Below are 22121 nucleotides of genomic sequence, written 5' to 3' on the forward strand. Positions count from 1 at the left end.
TAGCTATTATTTTTACAACAGAATGTATTTCATCCATATTGACTTTATGATCGATTTTTTATTTTAGAGAAAGCGCTCCGAAAGGAGAGCGTTGCTCTAGTACTGTAAATAATTTGAAAATTATTATGAACAAACAGTTGACATAAAGTAATGATGTGATACAAACACCCTCATTACATATAGTAAATACATCCATATTACACGAAGAGAAAAAACCATAATGAACATTATAACTTGTTTGTAAACATTAGAAATTTATCAACACAGTAAAAGAAGTGTGTAATTAAGTCTTTTAATGCTACTTCAAATTGTGCTTTTATATTCAGAAGACTTGTGAGACTGGTAAATTGTTGAAAATTTTGACGCCTGCATAATACTCACTCTTCTGAAAACACAAGAAGTTACCAACTCGTGTGTAAAGCTGGTTCTTATTCTTTGTCTTGACACCGTGCATAAAATAATAAGTATGAAAATGTTCTTGGTTATTTACAATGAAGATCATCAATGAGAACATGTATTCACATGGAAGAGCTTAGATCACTAGAATGGACTTTTACATGGATTTCTCGGTTTGGGACCAGCTATTAATCTAAGAATTTTCGTTTGTACAGTGAATATCGTTTTGATATCAGGTGAAGTGATCCCAAAAATCATTCTACACTATATTAAATAGGTAAAATAAAGTGATTTGATTGTCATTGTTGTTGAATGATAGGAGTTTGTGAAGCACTTATGAATTCGGCTGTAGAACACTTTCCAAAATACTAAACAATCTTTTTTCCTTTAAAACTGTGTAATCTATGTCAAACGTTGAATTCATTAATCTCTCGTTTCCAGTCTCCTTCTTTCCTTACAGTTGCTATTTATGGTGAACAGGACAGGACGGTAGAAATTATCAATCAATGCCGGATGTACTTCGAGTACAAGAAGACTCTACTAGATTGGTAAGAGCAGTAAATAGTGAATGCTAGTGTCATCTTTGAAGAGGTTTTGTAACGAATTGCGTATTGTTTTGTATTTTCGTGAATCGTTGGTCAAATTAAAATTTTATTACGTTAGTAGAAGCCGGGCATAAAATGGTACTTTCAGTAATACATGTCTTCCCGTAATTTACATAACCACATATTACTGACACGTATTATTTTATAATTTATCAATGTATATGTAAATTAATGTAGATCTTGTGTACTTAATGTAGTACATGTTGAGTTTTGTCGCTCGTAATAAATCAGCTGTAAGTAAGGTAGTTTTGGGATGAACGGCTGTGATAAATAAATACCTGGTTTTGCTGTTTTATTAATTTGAATTGACTTTTAATTGTTAATGAACTTAAATGTTTGAGGATTATTTCGCCAATACACATTGGTGATGACATTGTGAACAAACAACTGATAAGCTAGACTATAAAAAGTAATTTAATTACCATTGTAGGGCCTACGTGACGTCGAGACCCTTTGTCTCCATTATTGGACTGGTGTACCCTTTAACTGTTATCATAGCAATGCTTATTACATGCAAATGTTTAAATGTCTCAATTAATACCAAGAATTGTAACATTCAAAATGTTGACATTTCTAATCTTGGTTTGTCATCGGAAGAATTGGGCGACAGTTTTTTTCGGGAGGTAAGAATGCTTATCACGTAGAGGCTAGACGGCAGATACAGGTCAAAAATATTTTGGTTCATCGTAAATGACATCACAATTCTTTCTTAGGATATTTTCACCGTGGATCTGGGAAGAATATCTAAAGAGCAGGCAAGTCTTGTTCAAGTTCGAAGTGTTGAAAACTGGATCATTCATCATTGTCTGAATTGTTCAACAAATACGCACGCTATTCACCGAGAAAAGGGCGCTGCGTGCGTCTTGGTCAGTCAGTCTTTGCTGGTTCGTAAATTTTATGGAAACGTAATATTTGTATCATAATTAAAATGTCTTAAATTTGTATTAAGAACAAAGGTACTCCATATTTCACAAATGACATTTGTTTATTGCAGACAAACCCAGCAGATGTTGCCGCCCTTAAAAATAGCGACAGGTATTCAGTTGTGTTCCGAATGCTTGTAAGCCAGTCAGAGAATGATCATTCATCCACCCATGCACCTACAAAATTTTCAGGTAATTTTATTTTTTTTGATTAGTTACATGTTTAATGTGCTCCAAAGGATGAAAGTCTTATTAGAGTTTTGTGTTGTTTCATAGTGTCTCAATTGCCAGGCCCAGTTCAGACAGCTTTATCAGCTCTCCAGCAACAGCTCATAGAAGCAATTCAACAGGAAACGGCACGGACTGAGGAACAGGTCCGCACGTATTCTGAACAGCAGTACGCTGCACTAGAGGAGTTCAGGGAACGTGCACACAAGGACCATCGCGTGCTGGCTAGGTATTATTGCAAAATGTTCTGCTCTGCTGTAAGAATCCCACCCCTTAAATTTCACATATAGATATAAAAAATGTTTTTTCTTCCTAGAAATAATGGATCACTGTTAATACATCACTTCAGTTATAGATCTGGTACATATGTTTGTCGTACAATCTGTCCAGGCTTTCAGAAAAGAAAAAGTCATGGAAATCCCCACATCTGTGTTATGTTTCTCTGAAATGTTCGCTCCATACAGGTAGATCTCGAGTGTATTTCCTTGTGAAACTGTAAATTTGGTTTTGAGCGCAGGGTGATGTGTGGGCTTTCTCTGCAAGCAGTCATTTTACCATCAGGGTTAGTGGACTGTCCACTAGGTTCTCTCATCTTCACCGTGACGAGAGACCTGATTCATAACAACACACCTGCATACATTAGTTCATTGTGCACCAAATGATAAGAATTATCAGGAATCGGTAAACACGCTTTTGAGTTTACACGGCAATTACACTCACGGGGGCTCCTGGTTATATTCGTCTTGTGTATACGTCAGGCACCAATTGCAGATTTGAATTAATTAATGATACATTTATGTTACATTATGAGCCGGGATAACTCAGTCAGTATAGTGACTAGCTACGGGCTGGACGGCCGGGGTTCGATCCCCGACGGGGGCAGAGGATTTTTCCTCTAGCCTCTGCGTCCAGACCGGCTCTGGGGCCCACCCAGCCTCCTATCCAATGGGTACCGGGGTCCTTTCCCGGGGGTAAAGCCGGCCGGGGCGAATAAAACATGACACACACACATGGGAATAATAACTCTTGTGCTAGACTTATACTTTCAGAATTATTAAGGGACCTAGTACATGTACTGTTCATGATCTGAAGCTTTCACAGCGACTAGGAATGATGAATTCTTCTTGGGCTACCGGCCGTGGTGTTTTGTCCATTAAACCGCCTTACACAGTTGGTAGCCTGAGAAGAATTAATTTTTGTGTACCGGCGGTGCCCGAATTTATAACTTGTGTTGGGCAAGGCCGTGGTCTAGGCAACACGGAGTTTTCCTCCGTGGCATCCCAACAATTACTCCATTCACACACAGAAGAAGGCAATGGCAAACCACTTCTGGATCATCTGCCAAGAACGTATATGAACAGGTCCCAGTCCGAGAAAAGGATGGAAGGATCCTGTTCATATGGACCTGTCGTCAGACAGAACACTAAATAAATAAAAAAAAATAAAAAACTGTGCAGTTCACCACATTTGGAGTTGTTATGAAAGGCTTCCATGACCAGAAGGGGGGTCTAAAACACTGCAAGTGCAGGCATGGGCTAAATCTTTTTTTTTTTCTGACATGTGCCAAAACTGAATCTTGAACGAAGTATCGAAAAAAATCACGTTGTGAAATGCTCGATCACTTGGCGCTGGGTCGCGCCTTACCTCTTTGGCCCGTTGACGTTTCTCATGTGTCTTATGTTGCTGTTGTACCAAGGCAACAGAGTGGTCTCGTTGACCAGTGCCCTCGGCATCTGCCTTGAGGTACTGCCCTTCCCGTCCAACGTACCCTGTGTTTCGTGTGGGCTTGTGGGTGGGGATCAACATTTTGGATGATCGTACGACTTCCACCATTAAGTGTTGGAACATCAATTCTGATTTAATTCATCTCCACGGAGAGGCAACACGTTGCTCCTGAAGAGAAATTATGAACATTTGGAATTATGATGCTTAAATCACTTCTGGTTTTGGGTTTTCAAGATTTTAAGTACCTGATTTTTTTATACGTTCTGCATTTCACTGCATGGAGTCGTAAATAATTCATTTGTTTCTGTATATCATTAAATATAGGTTGTATGATATTGTAAATGTTTGAAATAGATTTTGAATTATAATTCTTTGTGATTGTATCTTATGTTGCGTACCAATTTTTCATAGAATGAGCAACATTGGTGAAAAATTATAAACATTTTATTTTGAGCTTCATGTGAAATGGAGGTAACATATATTTGGTATAGTAAGGAGTAAAACATTTGCCAGACAACCATCTGTACCAAATTTCATCAGAACCTGTCGAGTAATCTCTGATGCGAAATATGTGGATTGTCAGATTGACACGACCTCTCGGGCATCCGTAAAAACATTTTGTTTTGACAGTAATTAGTAACAGTATCACAAAATTAGTAATTTGGAAAAAATATTTTTCTTTTAATTCTGCATTCAGTAGATTCTACTAAAGGGTTAAATACGCATTGAACGTCAGAAGCGTTCAGAAAGAATGGTAGAGAAGCAGGCGTAACGCATTACGTACTTCCTCACATAAACTCGGTGTCCATGTTTCAGTTGTGCACCGTAGAGTAACATTCATAATACAAGATTCTCTTAATATCTTCTGAATGAAACATAATTTACACTTTAAATATTTATATAATGTCTGCACTTACGGTCTGACCTCTTGACGAGATTTAAGGAATCCGCTGAAATTCAAATATCCATAGGTCAAGATGATTATGGAAACATTTGAGCATCAGACAGGACGTACAGTTAAAGACTGGCACTGTACCGTAATAGATACGTGTTATTCCGCACGTTCATTAAGTTCTGACTTAATCATGGATGAGGGAAATGGCAAATGAAGGTCTCCGCCCTGGATGGGACTGGACTTCAACTAACCATTCTTGTTCAGGGAACACTTCTGCCCTGAACCATAAAATATCATATCAGCATTGAAATGGTAGTTATTAAAAACTTCTTCAAACAAAAAAAAAACTCTTGAAGATTTTATGGTGAATAAAAGCAATAATATCTCCGGTTATCACATCAGTTTGGAGCAGAAGTCGTGACGTTTCGGAGACCCTCATTCCTAGATGATTTGAGGTAGAGAAGATCTGACAATTGAAGCATATGATTGCCCAAGAAGATTTCATTTCTGCTGAGACACGTTTGAATTCAGATCTGAGGTTGTGATGTCATGTGGACTTGTAGATGGATACCAATGCTTTGGAGAAACATAATTTCTGTATCTTCAGTTCTGAAGTTGGTGGGAGGGAGGTATTTTGATGTGAATAATTTATATAAAGCTAGAAGGGCCAGTCTAGATGAGAGTTGGTCAGTCGGAATCAAGGAATGGGAAGTCTCTGTACAGTGAGATGGAAAGGGGGGGGGGGTGTTAGGTCAGAAGTGAGACGGGGCCCTTCTAACCCTATATAAACTATTCACCTCCCACTTCAACCCTGAAAATGGAGACAATACGTTTGGCCAAAACATTGGTATCTACACACGAGTCCATATGGATTCACAATCCAGATCATCATCAATATTTGAAGTGCAAGGTATCTTATATTATGTAAGACTTGAGGTTCTCACAGCGGTGAGTATGAAGATGTCCGTCTTCTGGGTTATTGCGCTGTGTAGTCTGGTCGATGTTAACCAACGTTTCAGAGGTCATACTGCCTCCGTCATCAGGGCGATGAATATGCCAATGGGGTGTGAGGAGCTGGATTTATAGGCAGGGAAGTGAAAGGTGTATCTTATATTATTTGGTATCCATATGATCAATGATGAGACATTCTGCCTGTATGCTTGAAAGTAACCTCTGCCCTTTGGACCTTTCTGGAAGAGACCATATGCTGTTTATTGTTCACGTGATAATGCCAGGACTATATTTGGGTGTGCTGCTGTATCCCAGGTTGGACACTTACTGTCATCACTCTGTGTCCACCTCTGATAAGCAACAGAAACATTCAACATTACTTCTGTAGTCTCTAATCTTTGGTTAGAAGTTATGAGTAAGAATAATGTACATTACTACATAACGTATGGAAAAAAGATGTTTTGAGCTAAGTCACTTTTACATACCTGATATACAGTAGCTGCTGAAAGTGGCGTCCTCCGACATAAAAGCACATTTCATACTTTTGTAACAAATTCAGTAACGTATTGAAGTTCACCTTCAGGGATCATACCATTTGACCTGTAAATCATGTGAAGTTTGTGGCTTGTTTCTGTATATTATCTGCTTCAAGGTTTCGCAGACGTACAGATCTCACTCAGATCTGGCTGCCGTAGTTCTCTCGTTATTGTTCTACGTAACTTTTTTGATGAACACATTAAATTTTCTGTGGTGTGTACTGGTTCAGCATCCTGCTGACAATATGTGTAACTCTTTCATTTCTTTGTTAATTCATCAGAAGAACGTTCCAAAATATTCTGCCATAAAAAATATGGGTTCTTCGATACTTTTAATCCTCACATCATACCATACACTAATTTCTGATTGTGTAGTGGAAGGTGGTAAATAATTTGGCATATCATTGTCCCAGTAGCATGTTCTCAAAAAGTCAGTTTCATAAATTAACACATGAAACTGTTACAGTACACTGTCGTCATCGTTTAGAATGATCCTGAAACTATCTGCAGATTGAAGTGATAATGATGAATCATCTTTATCTTGTAGGGACAACATTTTTAAGGATATTCATTGTCCTGTGAACAGATGCTTCAGACTGTTGCCAGTAGTTTCTTTAAGTTGGTTCAAGTCTTGCTTGGATTGCGTGCCAGTTCATAGCATCAGCCTCTTGCTATCAGCAACAGAACGTGAAACATACAGTTTGGTCGATAAAGATGAAAGTCCATACTCCACTCAGTGACTGCTTATTCAGTTTATTTGAAGGAACCCTCCGTATCTGGAGACCATCTACAGTCTGAGGACACAATCATAAGGGAGCGACTGTACGTTTATAATTAATGTACGTTTATCATTATTTTTTTTCCTTCTAATATAATTCTCTACTAGAAATCCACGTTGTCCACAAATGAACATCGCCACTGTTAGCACAAACAGACGGAATGTTCTCGAGAACAGATGTGAGCAATTCGTGAAATTGGCTGTGTGTTTATGATTTTGGTGGGAGTCACACAGCTGATTTTATTTTATAATATTATTATATAATTATATAATTTACACATGACTTGCTGCACCACTAACCAGTACAGCAGCTGTCAAATGTGCCGCTTTGTCTGATGTCTACTTCTGAATATTTCCATTCATTAGCGGTAATCATACGAGAGGGTAGAACGAAATATTATGGTCACTATAGAAAATAAACTTACATTATTAGTGTGGTCATGTCCAATGAATAGCAGGTGAACAGTTACTAAAAGTAATTGTGAGTTGAGTATTTATATAGGATGGTCCAAAATGTACATACAAAGTTTAATTCTTTATTTTGCCCAAATTATGACACGCAAAAATCTCGTTGGGATCAGCGTCTCCAACCGTTTATATTATGATGTGTTCAGCATGTTCTTCCTCACAGTTTCTGAACAGTGCTTTGGCTCCTTGCTGTTGAAGGCCTTCCATTTTGAGAATAAACATCCAAAATTTCACAAGGTTTGAAATTGTGTGCCTGCCTGGTCCTACACTGACACAAAACTTTACCTGAAACGAAACACCATTCTGGGGGCTTTCAGATGATCAGATGTGCTCTTAATTGATGAATGTCCGTTGCTCAGTACTGTACAAAATCAAATGGCTTGAGTACGACAGTGTCAACAAAGTTTCTTCAGTTCATCACTCATGGAGATAATTGAGTTTGAAGTTGGTAGGTACATTTTGGACCACCATCCATTTTGAGGCTGTACATCTAAAGAAACTGGGAAGTGTGTAGTTGCATGCATTTTTACTACCCTCTGGTATTAGAACACCGAGATTCATCACCTAACTAGATGGCTTACAGAACCCAAAGGTTCATCACCGAACTAACTAAAGCCCTCCACCAGACCCTGTCCTGGGCCAACAAAATCCAGTCTCCTTCAACTCCTATCTCCCATAGATCCCGCCTGACATTATCCTCCCATCTACGTCTAGGTCTCCCCAGAGGTCTCTTCCCCTCAGGCTTCCCAACCAATACCCGGTGCACACCTCTTGTCCCATACATGTGCGCCAGATGCCCCACCCATCTCGTTCTTCTCGACTTAATAACCCTGACAATATTGGGGGAGGAGTACAGATTTTTAAGCTCGTCATTGTGCAGTTTTCTCCATACCCCATCGTCTTCTCTCCTAGGCCCAAATATTCTCAAACACCTGCAATCTGTGATCCTCCCTCACAGTGAGAGACCATGTTTTGCACCCATACCAAAACCTACAACTGGCAGAAACTCTCAACCAATTACACCTTCACAGTTTGTTTCCTTAGTTTTAGTGTCTGCTTTCAAAATGTTTTCCCCACCACAATTCTAGTCTAGTTTTTTCTCTCAGTAATTTAAGCCCCTGTTGGTGCTAAAGTATATTAAAGGTGTGGTGGCAAACCTGCACAGTGTTTTCGATGTTCACGCTGTGTGACCTGTTAAACAATGTTGTTATCCACTAGGTTACTCTGTGAAAGGCAAGAGAGCCCATCACCAGTGGGTCCTCTGTCATCACTTGAGCCTCTGGACGCTCCACTGTCCCTGCCAGACAAGAGGACCGATCCGGCATCTCCAGTCACGCCATCACAGTCTACACCACTTTCTCATCTCCAACACAATGTGTTACCTACAACCGACTTGAGCACTTTGATAAATGCTGCAAACCTAAGACAGGACCAGACTCTGACAGAGAATCAACCTTCATCACTGATTGATTCAGAAGAAGCGAACCAATCAAGTCCTCTTTCCCCTGTAAGTATTAAGAACAGGGCACTTGATGTCTTTCGGAGAAAGTCCTCTCATTCTGCACAAAGTAACGCATAGCACTTTACGTGCACACGCAGAACATCGCAACATACGAGGCGCGTCCCAAAAGTAAGTTTCCCACTCGTCCCACAGCTAGCAAACCTTATATTGAGCGAAGCGACTGTGCGTACGTGATAGAGCAATGACGTAGCATGGCGCATGCACTAAAGGCACTTCCCGCGTTCTCACAGTAGCATCGTTGCAGCTGTTGAAGATGGAGGTTCTTATTCCAGCTCCCGCCGACTGTGAAGTGCGGTCAGTGATAACGCTAGGCCGCACACGGCTCAACGGACAGCAAGTCTCCTGCAGGAGTTCAGCTGGGAGGTGTTTAATCATCCACCCTACAGCCCGGACCTCGCTCCCAGTGATTTCCATCTTTTCCTACACCTCAAGAAATTCCTGTCCGGTCAGCGTCAGCGTTTTGAGAATGACAGAGAGGCGGAGATGGTTGTCACACAGTGGTTCCAATCCCAGGCGGCAGACTTCTACGACACAGGTATTCAAAAGTTGGTCCTACGGTACGACAAATGTCTCAATTCCGGTGGCGAATATGTTGAAAAATAGCTGGACACTTGCTGTATCTGTTGCAATAAATATTTCCATGAAATTGTGTTTTGTTTCTGTAAACGGCCCCAGGGAAACTTACTTTAAGGACGAGCCTCGTATATTGTATACAAGTATTCAGGTGTGGCGCAAGGCCATATCCATGTATGAAGACTCGTTAATTGAAAATTGATCCCGACAAAGCCATAATCATTGGCCTCGCGGTGAGCACAACACCAGATGGCGAATATAAGGTCGCATAAGGAAAATATAGCCTACTGGGTGGTGATTTTGGTAGCAGTTGTTGAAAGTGCTAGACAGGGAACAGGTAGAGAAGTTGGACCTCTGATCGTCACTTGATTTTCGTATTGTGTTTTTAGAGTATGGGTGCAGGAAATCATACGAAGGCTGAAAGAAGGCTGGCAATGCGACTCTTTGGACAGGTTTCATCTTCACGCACTAGTAATCCCAACTCTCTTGATACAGAGGGTTTGTTTGATCTAGAAGGAATGGAAGAAATCCCCACAGAGTCATTTCACTCGGAGGAGGAGACTGACACAGACGGTGGGTACCTGTTTGTGCCGTTCTTTGTACACTTTGAGGTCTTGGATTTGACCAACTGGATTCAGATTTATTCCGTTTTCTCTGGTGATGTGTTGATAACAGATTCAATATTTAATGACTGAGGAACACTTGGCTTGCAGCTAATTAAGCCGGATAGAGGTTCGTTAACGTTAGAATGTCATCTTTTGTTCTCCTTCCTTTACCGTTAACAAGAGGAAGTGCCAACAGTCATTACTGGAGGAATTATCATTATCTTTGTTGTTACCAATTCTTAATCCACTTTTCTAGTCACTTGCACGCTGCTAGTTGTCAAGCAGAGCTGGTGGGACTTGTATGAGTCTACTACCCACTTTACAGAGTGTAATCTGTGTAGAATTTGAGTTTTTCACAGCGGTAAGTCTGAAGATTGCTGTCTTCTGGGTTATTGCGCCGTGTAGTCTGGTAGATTTCAGAGGTCGTACTGCCTCCGTCATCGCCCAGAAGACAGCAATCTTCAGAGTGTAATCTCAAATAACATAACTTGGAAGTTAGTGGCTTTCTTGTTCATTCTGTCCCAGATTCCGGTAGTCACGATGAGGGAATTCACATCCCAAAAGGACGAGGACCGCTCAGCAACCTGGCAAAATCATTGCCTGTAAATGTACCTGCTTTTCTTCCTTCAAATAAACAAGATTGTGATGAAAGAGAAGATGAAAGGGTGAGTGCCTTATTTTAGTTCTAAAATGCTTACTCGGCTTGGGATCCACGGGTGAATGTGAGGATCCTTTATAACTGTCAGGAAATTGGTTAACTTCTTTCTGTAGCCTGCACAGGGAAGATTAGTTTCTTCTGACGTATAAATAAAGGGAACTAAATGTATGGTACAGATACACGTACGAGTTATATCATCCCTTCTTTATTATTCCTAATAAAGACCAAGGAGAGCCACGGTGGTCTAGCGGTTAGAACGCTGGTCTTGTAATCCTGGGGTCTCGGGTTCGATTCCCGGCGGTGCCCGAATTTATAACTTGTGTTGGGCAAGGCCGTGGTCTAGGCAACACGGAGTTTTCCTCCGTGGCATCCCAACAATTACTCCATTCACACACAGAAGAAGGCAATGGCAAACCACTTCTGGATCATCTGCCAAGAACGTATATGAACAGGTCCCAGTCCGAGAAAAGGATGGAAGGATCCTGTTCATATGGACCTGTCGTCAGACAGAACACTAAATAATAATAATAATAATAAAGACCAATACCAACATGTTTAAGTACATATATTTTCCATATGTGTTGTGATTTTAAAAAACTTGATGGCGTTGATGTTCATATACTGCTGTGCAGCCATTCCCCGCACATTCTACCTTGAACTTCACTAATTGGAGGCCTGAGGGTTCCTGTCCAGCTATAGAAATGCAAATATTGTAGTGAAACAATTAAAATATATGGTGAAACTACGATGGAAAGGGAACTTTATTACAGCAAGCAAAATAATCACCACCTTCAATTTCTTAATGAAAATAACCTAGGAAAGTGTAAAATGACAACTTCCTTCAGTACGTTAATCATAACGATGACTCCTAACTAGCCACCAATTTTGTTCTGTAAAGGCCGCCATTCACGATCGCTCCATTCGTCCAAATGGCGCGGTGTCGCTCCAAAATTGTACCGTGAATGCGGAAACTGAAGTCCATTGGCGTGGCGTGGTGGGCTCGTTTGGATATTGTGTCGAGCCATAATCCATCGGATCGCTCCATCACTCCATCGTATCGTGAATGGGGGAATCGGCGATCGAGCCACTCCAAATCGGTTCGTGAGTGGCGGAAACGTGGTCCATTCTCATGCCAGTCTGCCACGAGCCTTCGTCCAGTGAAGTCCAAACTTGTGTAATGTCGGGTCGTGAGTTTGTCATTGAGGTGATTGAGAAATATAGAGAGTTGCCATGTTTGTGGCAGATAAGTAATGAAGACTATCATGATAGAGCTAAAAGAAGCTTAGCAATGGAAGAATTGGTGGTTTTATTTAAAACCAAAGATCCTACCGCCAACAAAGAAAATTCCCTTAGAAGTTGCTTCAGAAAGGAGCATAAGGACTTAAATTGCTTCTGTTTAAGAGCCATTGCTTTGACCACTTTCGTTTTGGTTTCCTCCTTTTAATATACAGGCATACTGCCGTAGCTAGTACCAATTCTTCGTCCATCGCAAACACCACGCACTTCACAGAGGGACAACAAACCGCGACTGGCGTGACGCGACCGTGAATGTAGTACCTTTTTGGACAACATCCGTTTGGACGTCATCCATTGAGATGTCATCCATCTGGAGCGATCGTGAATGGCGGCCTTAAAGTTGTTTGTGGCTGGCAGTCCATAAAAACACCTATAACTCATCCTATGTGCCCCTCTAGTCCAGGCTACGATGTGTCATTTATCTCGGTGTCTTATAAATAGGAGTGCGCCAGGAGGTAGGTTCATACGAAGCAATGGATGGGGATTCACTTACTAGTTGCGTGCTCTTTCTTTTATACAGCTTCCCCAAGACCCGATGGACATTGCAGCATCCATTAAGGCTCTTGCTAAAAGTGTTCATGGAGATGCAAACGTCTTCGGCGATCTCCCACGCCCTCGTTTCAGCACCCAGATCTGATCTGGGAAGTCGTTTGCGGCGAGAAGAGAAACGTTCAAGGCGAGAGGAAGTAGAGTAACATGGTGACAGTTCAGAAAATGCAGAACACTGAAATACAAGTAGCTTGCAGTATTTTGGAAGAAAACAGATTGCTCATTTGTCACAGAACAGAAGATTGTATGAAAATGCCTCTCAAATATTTCTTCATAATACAAAACAGGTTCCTAAAATGGTTTCATAGTCTTTGTTCCAGGGTTTACTGCCCCATCATGTGACTAGTAACCCATTCTGTGGCATGTTCTTTGTATGTTCTGTTATGTTTTTAGAAAGGTTTATGCTCTCTTGTACTCTGGAACACGAAGATATGAAGAGAAGTGAGAATGGAATGGTTATCATGTTTGGAATTAGGAGATTGAAATGTATTATGGGTCATAAACTACAATAGAGCCTGTGTGTTTACGCTCATCACTCATATTTGAAATACAGAGTATGGTATTTCTTTATACTACGTACAATTTGTTGTAGACTGTTACATGCAAGAAATTTGTTGATTTTTTATAAGTATTAAGAGTCACTTTATGTAGGTATTGAATTTGGTGAAAATGGCTGAAGAAGTAATTAACCTGACATTGTGGAAAAATAAAAAAAAATATATATTCATATATATATATATATATATATATATACTTAAGAGGCTGAATCTTTTTTTATTGTTTTAGTATGATATGTGTGCTCACAAAAAGATTTAAATACGCTGTTGTATGGGAGGCTTCAATAAAGTTTTGTTGAATCAACCCTATTCAAAGTTTCCATGTTTTCTGCCACGACAGTAACAAACTGACGTCCTGAATCACAAAGCACCGTGAAAGGAGTTCACATCTGAATATGAAGCTGACGTGGTGAGGCGCAGTGTCGAGATTCAAGCACTGCACATATTTCTTTCATTAAAGATTCAAAAGGAAAAGTAAGTTCCACTTGTGCTTAATAAATCAACTGGAGTGGGCAACTTAGGGCACTTCAATTCTTTCAAAAATACAAGCTACCACCAAGAACAAAAATTGTTCCACCAACTTTACATATAGTCTGCCTGCTTATGTACCGTGTGACTCAACAGTCCTTCAAGGACCTTGGCGACCTCACATACGAGAAGCTCCTTAAGCTATTTAAACATTTTGTAGGACTCGTTCGAAAAGTGATCAGCCTGTCACAAGGCTTCTACCTGTACACAGGATAACATAACACAGACACAAACATCCACGTCTTGAGCGGGGTTTGAACCCATACCCCAGACTATGGGGCTCCTGATAACAAACAATTTTGCATGGTAGGTTCTTTAAATTTAAAGGTGGATTTATTCCACACAATAATATAATTATCTCCTTGATAAATATTCTATTGGTTTACAAATTACAGTCTTGTTTACAGACGCCTAATTTCCACCGCTTTTATCTGTAATCGTGCTGAAATTTGTTGAAGATAGGGATTTAATAATTTGGCGATGTGATGACCACGGCATACCTCTTGCAGTGTGTGGGTGGAAATACAGCACCATTTAATGGGTCATGTTATGTGCCAGCTTAGATGTATAACTGCAGAGATTTCTAATGAAGGAAAGCATTCTTCACATTCACTGTACAAACTCTCAAGATAGCTTGACACTTTTTTTTCCTGAGATACTGAAAGAATCATTAAATAACCGAAAAATAAATATCAAGATGGCTGGTACAGAAGTCGCCAGTGGTAGGGCCAATTTCAATGATGTCGACAGCTTCTATTATAGACAATTTTAAATCTGTGGCAGAGACATGCACAAAGATGCCACAGCGTAGCTTAGAATGGATTAAAGAACGAGAAAGTCGCAGCATCACCATCGAATCTCTGGCACAATACCTTATAAGATCGGCCTTTAATATGTTCAGTAATAGATGAGACAAAGGCTAGGAAACTTGTCAGCTGGAACAAATGGCAGAGCGCTACCATTTAGAGAGAGGGTGGAGCGTGGATATCAACCCCCACAGATGTGAAATGTACACAGTGGGTCTCAGAAGCAGAGAAGGAAAGTCAATTCTCCTTGGCCCAGTGGACAGACTAAAGCCAGTGCAATGAGAACTGTAAAAAGTTGGTGCTGTCATAACACACTCTAGTTCATTAAATGCAACGTGTCAGACAGGAAAACTAAATCCGTTTTAAGAAGTACCGAGACACGGACCGACTGCACATCATCATCTCACTGATGTCAACCGAAACAGTCATGACTGAAAATGATGCTTGTGACACTCCATTTTATTGAGAATAATCTGCTGATGAAACAAATAAACAATAATCCTGGGAGATATTCTAAAGTAACGGTGGTAGATTAATGAATTCTTCTCAGGCTACGAGACGTGTAGCCACGAAGATTTGCATGCATCAAGTGTAGGGGAGGGAGATACAGAAATGATAATGATGGCGAGCAAAGGCCATCTGAAGCACAGTAAGGGCCTCATATATTTTTGACATTCCTGAAGTCTTCACTCTGTGAACAGAAAAATTTGCATTCCGATTCCGTTCCATACGAAAAACAAGAAAATAGCCCTCCCTCAAGTCCACCAGAGTACCAAAATTTGTTAGCCTCTTCTTACATTTTAACTGTTATCAAGTCAGAACTAATGGAATAATTGCAAATAATGCACAAAATATTCCATTATGGTATTTTAAAATGGCAAAGGTACAACAAACTGTACACGTAATTCGAACAGCCAGACATGACAGTGACGTCGGCTTCCACACATCTCACTTCGCCTAACTCGTCAGACTCTCACTACTGCGCGAGAAGATCCAGTTGCGCTGCTGCAACAGTCTTCATGCCTTCTTGAGTTATCTGGAGATTTGCTTTCCACGAATGGAGGAGGTCACGCAGTTGCTGCCACTGGGCTCTTCCAAATGTACGATGCATCGTACTGGATACGAACACTTTGCGAGCGGCTTGGTCCATGCGAGCCCTCACTAGTTTTGTCTTCAGAACTGCACACAGACAAAATGTACAAACACAAATAAGAAAACCAATGTTTATGAAGACTGTCGGTGTCAGTGACTGAACTGAACACATTCCATTTGTAGTTCCTGGAGAATGTCACTTAATTTCTCAAAGTTCTATTTCTGCATTTATCGTAATAATTACTACAGGCAACAAGAAAAAAACAATTTCCCTACTCTGGCTACGATGAAAACACTATTCACCTAATTTAGAAACATGACCATTTTCCATTGCTTTACTCACTTACTAATTCAAAATACAAGCAAACGCAACTCAGTCAACATTTCTGAGTGGCACATCAGATGCAGTCTGACTACGATTTAGTCACATATGCATACACATTCTGTGTGTCTTTTAATGTTCTAGACCAATTCATTGTTCCATCATGCACGCTGTACAAAGTGAAAAACTTTTAGACAATTCTGCTCAGACCAATAATTTAATAGTACAAGGAGGAAAATGATACACGAGACAAGTTATGTTTCTACAAATAGCTAGGCTCATCAGAAATAAGACAGCCATCTTTGCACTCAGCCCCATGAGCACCTCAAATCCTGCTTAATGAAGTCTTGCTTCCCATCTCATCATTACTGCATAATTGTATCTACTGAACGTGAGAAAAAAATCATCCAGTCTTCCACCAAGAGACCTAGGAACCATAACTCATGCACGTCAGGTCGAGTTGAGGGCACGAGTGGAACTGGTCCACCGGACCACAAACACTTGGACACCGCTAACCTTCTTGTACCTCCCGGCACATGGCCTGTGATTCATATGTAAAGGAAATGTTCCTTACCATCTATTATAAATGCTTCAACTTCAGAGTCTTTAAGCTGCAATTCTTGTTCTACTGTGTCGAAAGTCATTTCTGAATTACCCTCAGCCAACTGCATAAAAGTTAACAACCTCATCTTCTTGAGGTTTTGTTCATGATTCAGACCTAGAAAAAAACAAACAGAAATTAATAAGAACTAGCTTTTCTTGTATCTGACTATTTTTACAATCAACCACTCTAAAAAGAAAATGTGAAACTTAGAAATACTCAGGAAATTCAAATGTAATGGCCTTTAAGTGGAAATACCCAGAAAGTTTGAAGACAGGGATAAATTATACCACTAACACACAACAGGTAGCACACTTTTAATTAACTGCGCTGATGTTTGTCGAAGTTACGACTACTAGTATTAACACACAGGTGTAGAAGCTGGGGTTTAAATATGGCTGGCATAAGAAAGACTAAAACATAAGAAATTAAAGGCTGCACAGAAATGGGACAACCTAGAAGAATATAAAGGCCGGCCATTCACGATCGCTCCATTCGTCCAAATGGCGCGGTGTCGCTCCAAAATTGTACCGTGAATGCGGAAACTGAAGTCCATTGGCGTGGCGTGGTGGGCTCGTTTGGATATTCTGTCGAGCCATAATCCATCCGATCGCTCCATCACTGCATCGCGCCATCGTATCGTGAATGGGGGAATCGGCGATCGAGCCACTCCAAATCGGTTCGTGAGTGGCGGAAACGTGGTCCATTCTCATGCCAGTCTGCCATGAGCCTTCGTCCAGTGAAGTCCAAACTTGTATAATGTCGGGTCGTGAGTTTGTTATTGAGGTGATTGATAAATATAGAGAGTTGCCATGTTTGTGGCAGATAAGTAATGAAGACTATCATGATAAAGCTAAAGGAAGCTTAGCAATGGAAGAATTGGTGGTTTTATTTAAAACCAAAGATCCTACCACCAACAAAGAAAATTCCCTTAGAAGTTGCTTCAGAAAGGAGCATAAGGACTTAAATTGCTTCTATTTAAGAGCCATTGCTTTGACCACTTTCGTTTTGGTTTCCTGCTTTTAATATACAGGCATACTGCCGTAGCTAGTACCAATTCTTCGTCCATCGCAAACACCACGCACTTCACAGAGGGACAACAAACCGCAACTGGCGTGACGCGACCATGAATGTAGTACCTCTTTGGACGACATCCGTTTGGAAGTCATCCATTCGGATGTCATCCATCTGGAGCGATCGTGAATGGCGGCCTTTAGAGATTCCTTCTGAGACAGAATGGTAAAGTGTCTCTAACATAAAATTCTGATTATTCAGCGCGCACTTCAAAACAAGTTTCATAGTTTGTCTAATTTCCTTACCCAGAGAATGAACAAACTCTTTATGATGCTGGTAGAAATGCAGATAACTGGGCAATTTCTCGGCAACAAACACAGAGAGGAGATCGTGGATGAGCTCGCCCTCCAAAAATCGAACAGGCTTCAGTGCAAGCAGTGGGTCCAACAAGAAAGTGTTTGGATCTGCCAAAGCAGCCAAAATACAGCGCTGCGCATCTTCTCTTGCTTGCGACGCATTCTCTGCTGTGTATGTTCCCAATAACTCAACCATAACTTTTGAGGCCAATTCACTGTAACAACCAAACAAATAGATAGATTGAAGTCGGCCATCTTCTGGGTTGTAGCGCCTTGTAGTCTGGCAGAAGATTACCAACATTTCAGCAGTCCTTGCTGCCTCCATCATCAAGGTGATGAGAGATGATGGAGGCAGCATGGACCTCTGAAACACTAGTTAACTTCTACCAGACTACACGGTGCAACAATCCAGAAGACAGCAGTCTTCAGAATCACCGCCGTGATGTAATGGATGTTCGAGAAATGGATGGTAAAATGGATATGAATAATGTTTTGTCCAGTGTCGTCATTTGTGCAGTACATAGAAGTTTCAGGTTCAATAACATCAGAAATAAATGCCAAACAGTTAGTTTACCCAAAACATAACAAACTAAGTACATGAAGACAAACCTTTGTTTACAACCCAAAAGGACTTCATGAAGAAGTCGGAGGAGTTTCTGCATTTGTTCGTTCGAAGGTGGGCAGCCAGCAAACTGCTGTTTCAGATGGTCCACGTCTTTAAAAACTGCTCGAACTTGATCTACTTGTTTGGCCACCTGTACGAGGTGGTAATACACGTGGTAGCGCATCGGAGAGTGTTCATCCAATGACTGAAACATCAGCCAGCCACTGCAAAAGGAAGCGCAATGATGTAGTCTAATCTCTTCTTTCAACGTTAAATGAATCACTGCAAGATAACAAATTTGTTTTCGTAACTTACACCCTCAAAGACACCATTCCTAGTTTATATCCTGGTGCTTTTGTCAGTTTCTCACAAAATGCAAGGATTAAATTCTCAGCTCTCTCAACAGGGATCTGAAAAACAGAAGGAGAGGGTGCGACGCAATTAACAACGAACAACAAAGAGTGGTTTCCGGAGTGCACGTGGCTTATCGCCTTGAGGATGAGGAGGCGGAAACACGAATTAAATTATGATGCAAGTGAAATAAAGAGCACAATAATTAACTCTTTAAAGACCAGCGGCAAGTACATGTCCCACCTGATGATGGCTGTCTTCTGGGTTTCTGCGCCGCGGAGTCTGATAGAAGTTTACGAGCATTTCACAGGTCTTTGCTGCGATGCATTATTAGGACAGTGAGTCATGATGGAGGCAGCAAGGACTTCTGAACCGTTGGTTAATTCCACCAGGCTACACGGCGCTGTAACCCTGAAGACAGTCATCTTAAAGATGAGTGTCTTCAAATATTACTTGGGTCCCATCTGCTTTAACAGTAAATAACTCATGTAGTTTGTATTCATGAGTTTCACGTGTTTCTCAGTGTAAACAGGAGTTATTTCATAGGATTTGAGGTTCTCACGGCAGTGAGTTTGAATACGGCTGTCTTCTGGGTTGTTGTTCTGTGTAGTCTCGTAGAAGTTTACAGACGTTTCATAGGTCCTTGCTGCGTCCATCGCCCTGATGACGGAGGCAGCAAAGACCTCTGAAACATCGGTTAATTCCGCCAGACTACTCGGCACAACAACTCAGAAGACAGCCATCTTTAGGAATTATTTCCCTGCATAAGGGTTATCAGTTATCTTTGTAATGGTGAAGAGTTGTGTTTTCTTTGAGGTACGGACTGGATTCTTAAATATTATTTAGGTATGCTTTGGCTCCAGGATGAACCTATGTTGTCCTGATGTACCCAAATGTGGAATGTGAACAGTATGTTTCAGTGGCCCTAACTTGTACTTCTGGGCTTGTTAGCAGATTATAGATTCTTGCAACGATTATACACATCTGTTCTGAAATAAAGGACTTGCGTCTGCCAGTCACTTTATCATATGTGGACTGAAGACTCAAAGGACATGAACATCAAGTCACAACCACCAAAACACAAAAAATATTCCAAAGTACTTAGACATGGTCAACAAGGGCCTAAATCATTACTTATGAAGGAGAGGAAACAGAGACACCAAAGGGGTTCCCCTTTGGTGTCTCTGTGCATCTTATATCCATCGGTATCAACAGAACTGAACATGACAAGACTAACAAAATTTATGACAGGTTAAGAAAAATCAGACATGGCCATCATCAGGTATATTGTGTGACATTATTCATCGCGCCAATTTTAAGCAACCAAGTATTACTTTCATTGACAGGTTTTGTTCCACAAATAAAACATGCTGGCTAACATATGTTACATAGTTTTAAAAGTTTAAAGTTAAAGATTGTAAGAAATGGTGGCACAACTTGATGAGACTTGTTTCTTGCTTTCTGTGATTTTTGACGTAAATACGTCTATACGGAAGGGTCATTCGGCAAAAAAGTGTAACGAAAACGTGTAAGATCCGTATCAACAAATCGACAACAATGGTTAGTTTGCGTGCAATGTTATGTTACCTAGGAAACATCATCTGTTTACTCGGCATTGTTGTGTTATATTACTGCCGTCAACAATCCGCTTTCGTAACAAGATGGATGACATTGAAGATAACATTACATTACATTTCACTACTTTACATTACATTTCACTACTTTACATTACATTTCATTACTTTACATTACATTACATTACAGAGACGTAAATATAAATTAAATAGAGAGACGTATTTACGTCAAATTCTCCGGAACCGTGGTTCCACTGTCAATTTTTGTTATATCTATGGAGTGTTTCCTGTTATGTACCTTTGATTCAACCAACACCCGATTAAACCAATGCAACTAGTCACCACATTGTAATGATATCCATCAAGGTAATTTCACCGTCTTGTACTATAAACAGTCAATAATTAACTTACCAAAACTAGCATTGAAACAATTCCATTAAGAATGCTTTCAATTTCTGCATCAGGGACTTCTTTGAAACAAGCATCACAAACTCCAATTATTTTATGTAAATCATCTTCAATGCCTTTAGGGGACTTCTCTTCCGATATTTCTGCACCAAGACTTTTGAAATATGCTCGCAGTTCTTGAGCCTAGTGATAAATAGCAAACAACAATAATGACAATCTTAAATTAGAAACCCATGCAAGTCAGGTTTAACCTCAGAATCTTAATAACATCTTTAAACGTCACGCTGTGAACGTTCACAATAATTAAAGATACTTGGCACTGTAATGAATGACACACTTCAAAATTACCTGGTCCTCAAGGGACAATTCAATAAATACGGGAACAACAAGCATGTTACAAGCCACGTTACTATTCTCAATCTCAATATGCTCACAAAAACCACCCACTGTACGTTCGTAAGTTACCTATGTTAATCTATGGTACTAAAATGCGATAGAAAAGGACACTTGACCACAGTTTACCAACATCATAAAACACTTTACCACACTCTGTGAGACACCAAAGATGGAAAGAATTAAATTGTATTACGTCGGCTTTTAAAGGTTCAGCCGCAGTCTTTCAATTAATAGAACTTATCTAACGTCTCGGCAAACATTGCAGTTGCCACCTTCATTACATTAATTTATTAACAAAGACTATGCCCTCTATTTAATACAATGCTGTACCGTCAATAATCCATTCCCGTTAAATAAATTAATCAATATAGAAGAAATGAAACATTGTTTGAACATATGGTTAAAAATGTCAGTGGTTATAATAATGATAATAGTGGAAAATACGTAAATTAAATTTAAATTCGCAGTAATTTCCTTTTAAATAAGAGAATATTTACGCAAGAGTTAATAAATATATCATGACTGAAAAGAAATACATTTTACATTTATTACATTACATTTTTACATTGCGTGCCATCTATTGCTATCCTTCTGTGATAATGTTAACTGTATGTATGATATATTTTTTGTCACCTAGGAGCAATTTGAATAAAAAGGAGCAAAGAATGCTCTTGGAAAATCTGTGTATTTCAGTTAGTGGGTTGCACAAAACACATTCACAGGCGAAGGATAGGACTGAAATGGAGCTTGGGAAAATAGATTTATGTTGCGTAGACAGAATTCATGAAGCTGAAGATAAAACGG

General features: G+C 40.1%; 2 protein-coding genes across 4 annotated transcripts; one reads left to right on the forward strand and one right to left on the reverse strand.

Annotated features, from left to right (window-relative positions):
* Positions 1 to 1135: 1135 nt before the first annotated feature.
* PRAS40 (Proline-rich Akt substrate 40 kDa) lies at positions 1136 to 13574 on the forward strand. Of its 3 annotated transcripts, XM_022085279.2 has the most exons (9): positions 1136 to 1234; positions 1432 to 1624; positions 1715 to 1885; positions 1996 to 2116; positions 2201 to 2381; positions 8724 to 9012; positions 9990 to 10173; positions 10731 to 10870; positions 12680 to 13574. In XM_022085279.2, the coding sequence occupies exons 2-9, from the start codon at positions 1502 to 1504 to the stop codon at positions 12794 to 12796; spliced, it is 1326 nt and encodes a 441-aa protein (XP_021940971.2). In that variant the 5' UTR covers positions 1136 to 1234; positions 1432 to 1501; the 3' UTR covers positions 12797 to 13574. The 3 variants fall into 3 exon arrangements, with proteins under 3 accessions (XP_021940971.2, XP_021940972.2, XP_021940970.2); XM_022085280.2 differs by lacking the exon at positions 1432 to 1624 and having other exon boundaries at positions 1177 to 1234; XM_022085278.2 differs by lacking the exon at positions 1136 to 1234 and having other exon boundaries at positions 1241 to 1624.
* Positions 13227 to 21420, reverse strand: eIF3m (eukaryotic translation initiation factor 3 subunit m). Its single transcript, XM_022085281.2, has 7 exons — positions 21270 to 21420; positions 20925 to 21104; positions 18904 to 18998; positions 18594 to 18812; positions 17934 to 18199; positions 16588 to 16731; positions 13227 to 15778 (listed from the first exon to the last, which is right to left on the reverse strand). The coding sequence occupies exons 1-7, from the start codon at positions 21312 to 21314 to the stop codon at positions 15576 to 15578; spliced, it is 1152 nt and encodes a 383-aa protein (XP_021940973.2). The 5' UTR covers positions 21315 to 21420; the 3' UTR covers positions 13227 to 15575.
* Positions 21421 to 22121: the final 701 nt, after the last annotated feature.

The sequence above is a fragment of the Zootermopsis nevadensis genome, unplaced genomic scaffold (genome assembly GCF_977971745.1).
Source record: "Zootermopsis nevadensis isolate Lab colony 2312 unplaced genomic scaffold, Znev_1.0 Znev_ptg000046l, whole genome shotgun sequence".
In the NCBI taxonomy this organism is placed as follows: Eukaryota; Metazoa; Arthropoda; class Insecta; order Blattodea; family Termopsidae; genus Zootermopsis; species Zootermopsis nevadensis.

What these genes read in the sequence shown, in the direction of transcription:
- PRAS40 (XM_022085279.2), top strand. Translation starts at nt 1,502, where the DNA reads ATGCTTATTACATGCAAATGTTTAAATGTCTCAATTAATACCAAGAAT. An exon ending in GACCATCGCGTGCTGGCTAG is followed by an intron (nt 2,382 to 8,723) that starts GTATTATTGCAA and finishes GTTATCCACTAG; the next exon opens with GTTACTCTGTGAAAGGCAAG. An exon ending in AATCAAGTCCTCTTTCCCCT is followed by an intron (nt 9,013 to 9,989) that starts GTAAGTATTAAG and finishes TTGTGTTTTTAG; the next exon opens with AGTATGGGTGCAGGAAATCA.
- eIF3m (XM_022085281.2), bottom strand. Translation starts at nt 21,314, where the DNA reads ATGCTTGTTGTTCCCGTATTTATTGAATTGTCCCTTGAGGACCAG. An exon ending in AATTGTCCCTTGAGGACCAG is followed by an intron (nt 21,105 to 21,269) that starts GTAATTTTGAAG and finishes ATTTATCACTAG; the next exon opens with GCTCAAGAACTGCGAGCATA. An exon ending in GGAATGGTGTCTTTGAGGGT is followed by an intron (nt 18,813 to 18,903) that starts GTAAGTTACGAA and finishes TTCCTTTTGCAG; the next exon opens with TGGCTGGCTGATGTTTCAGT.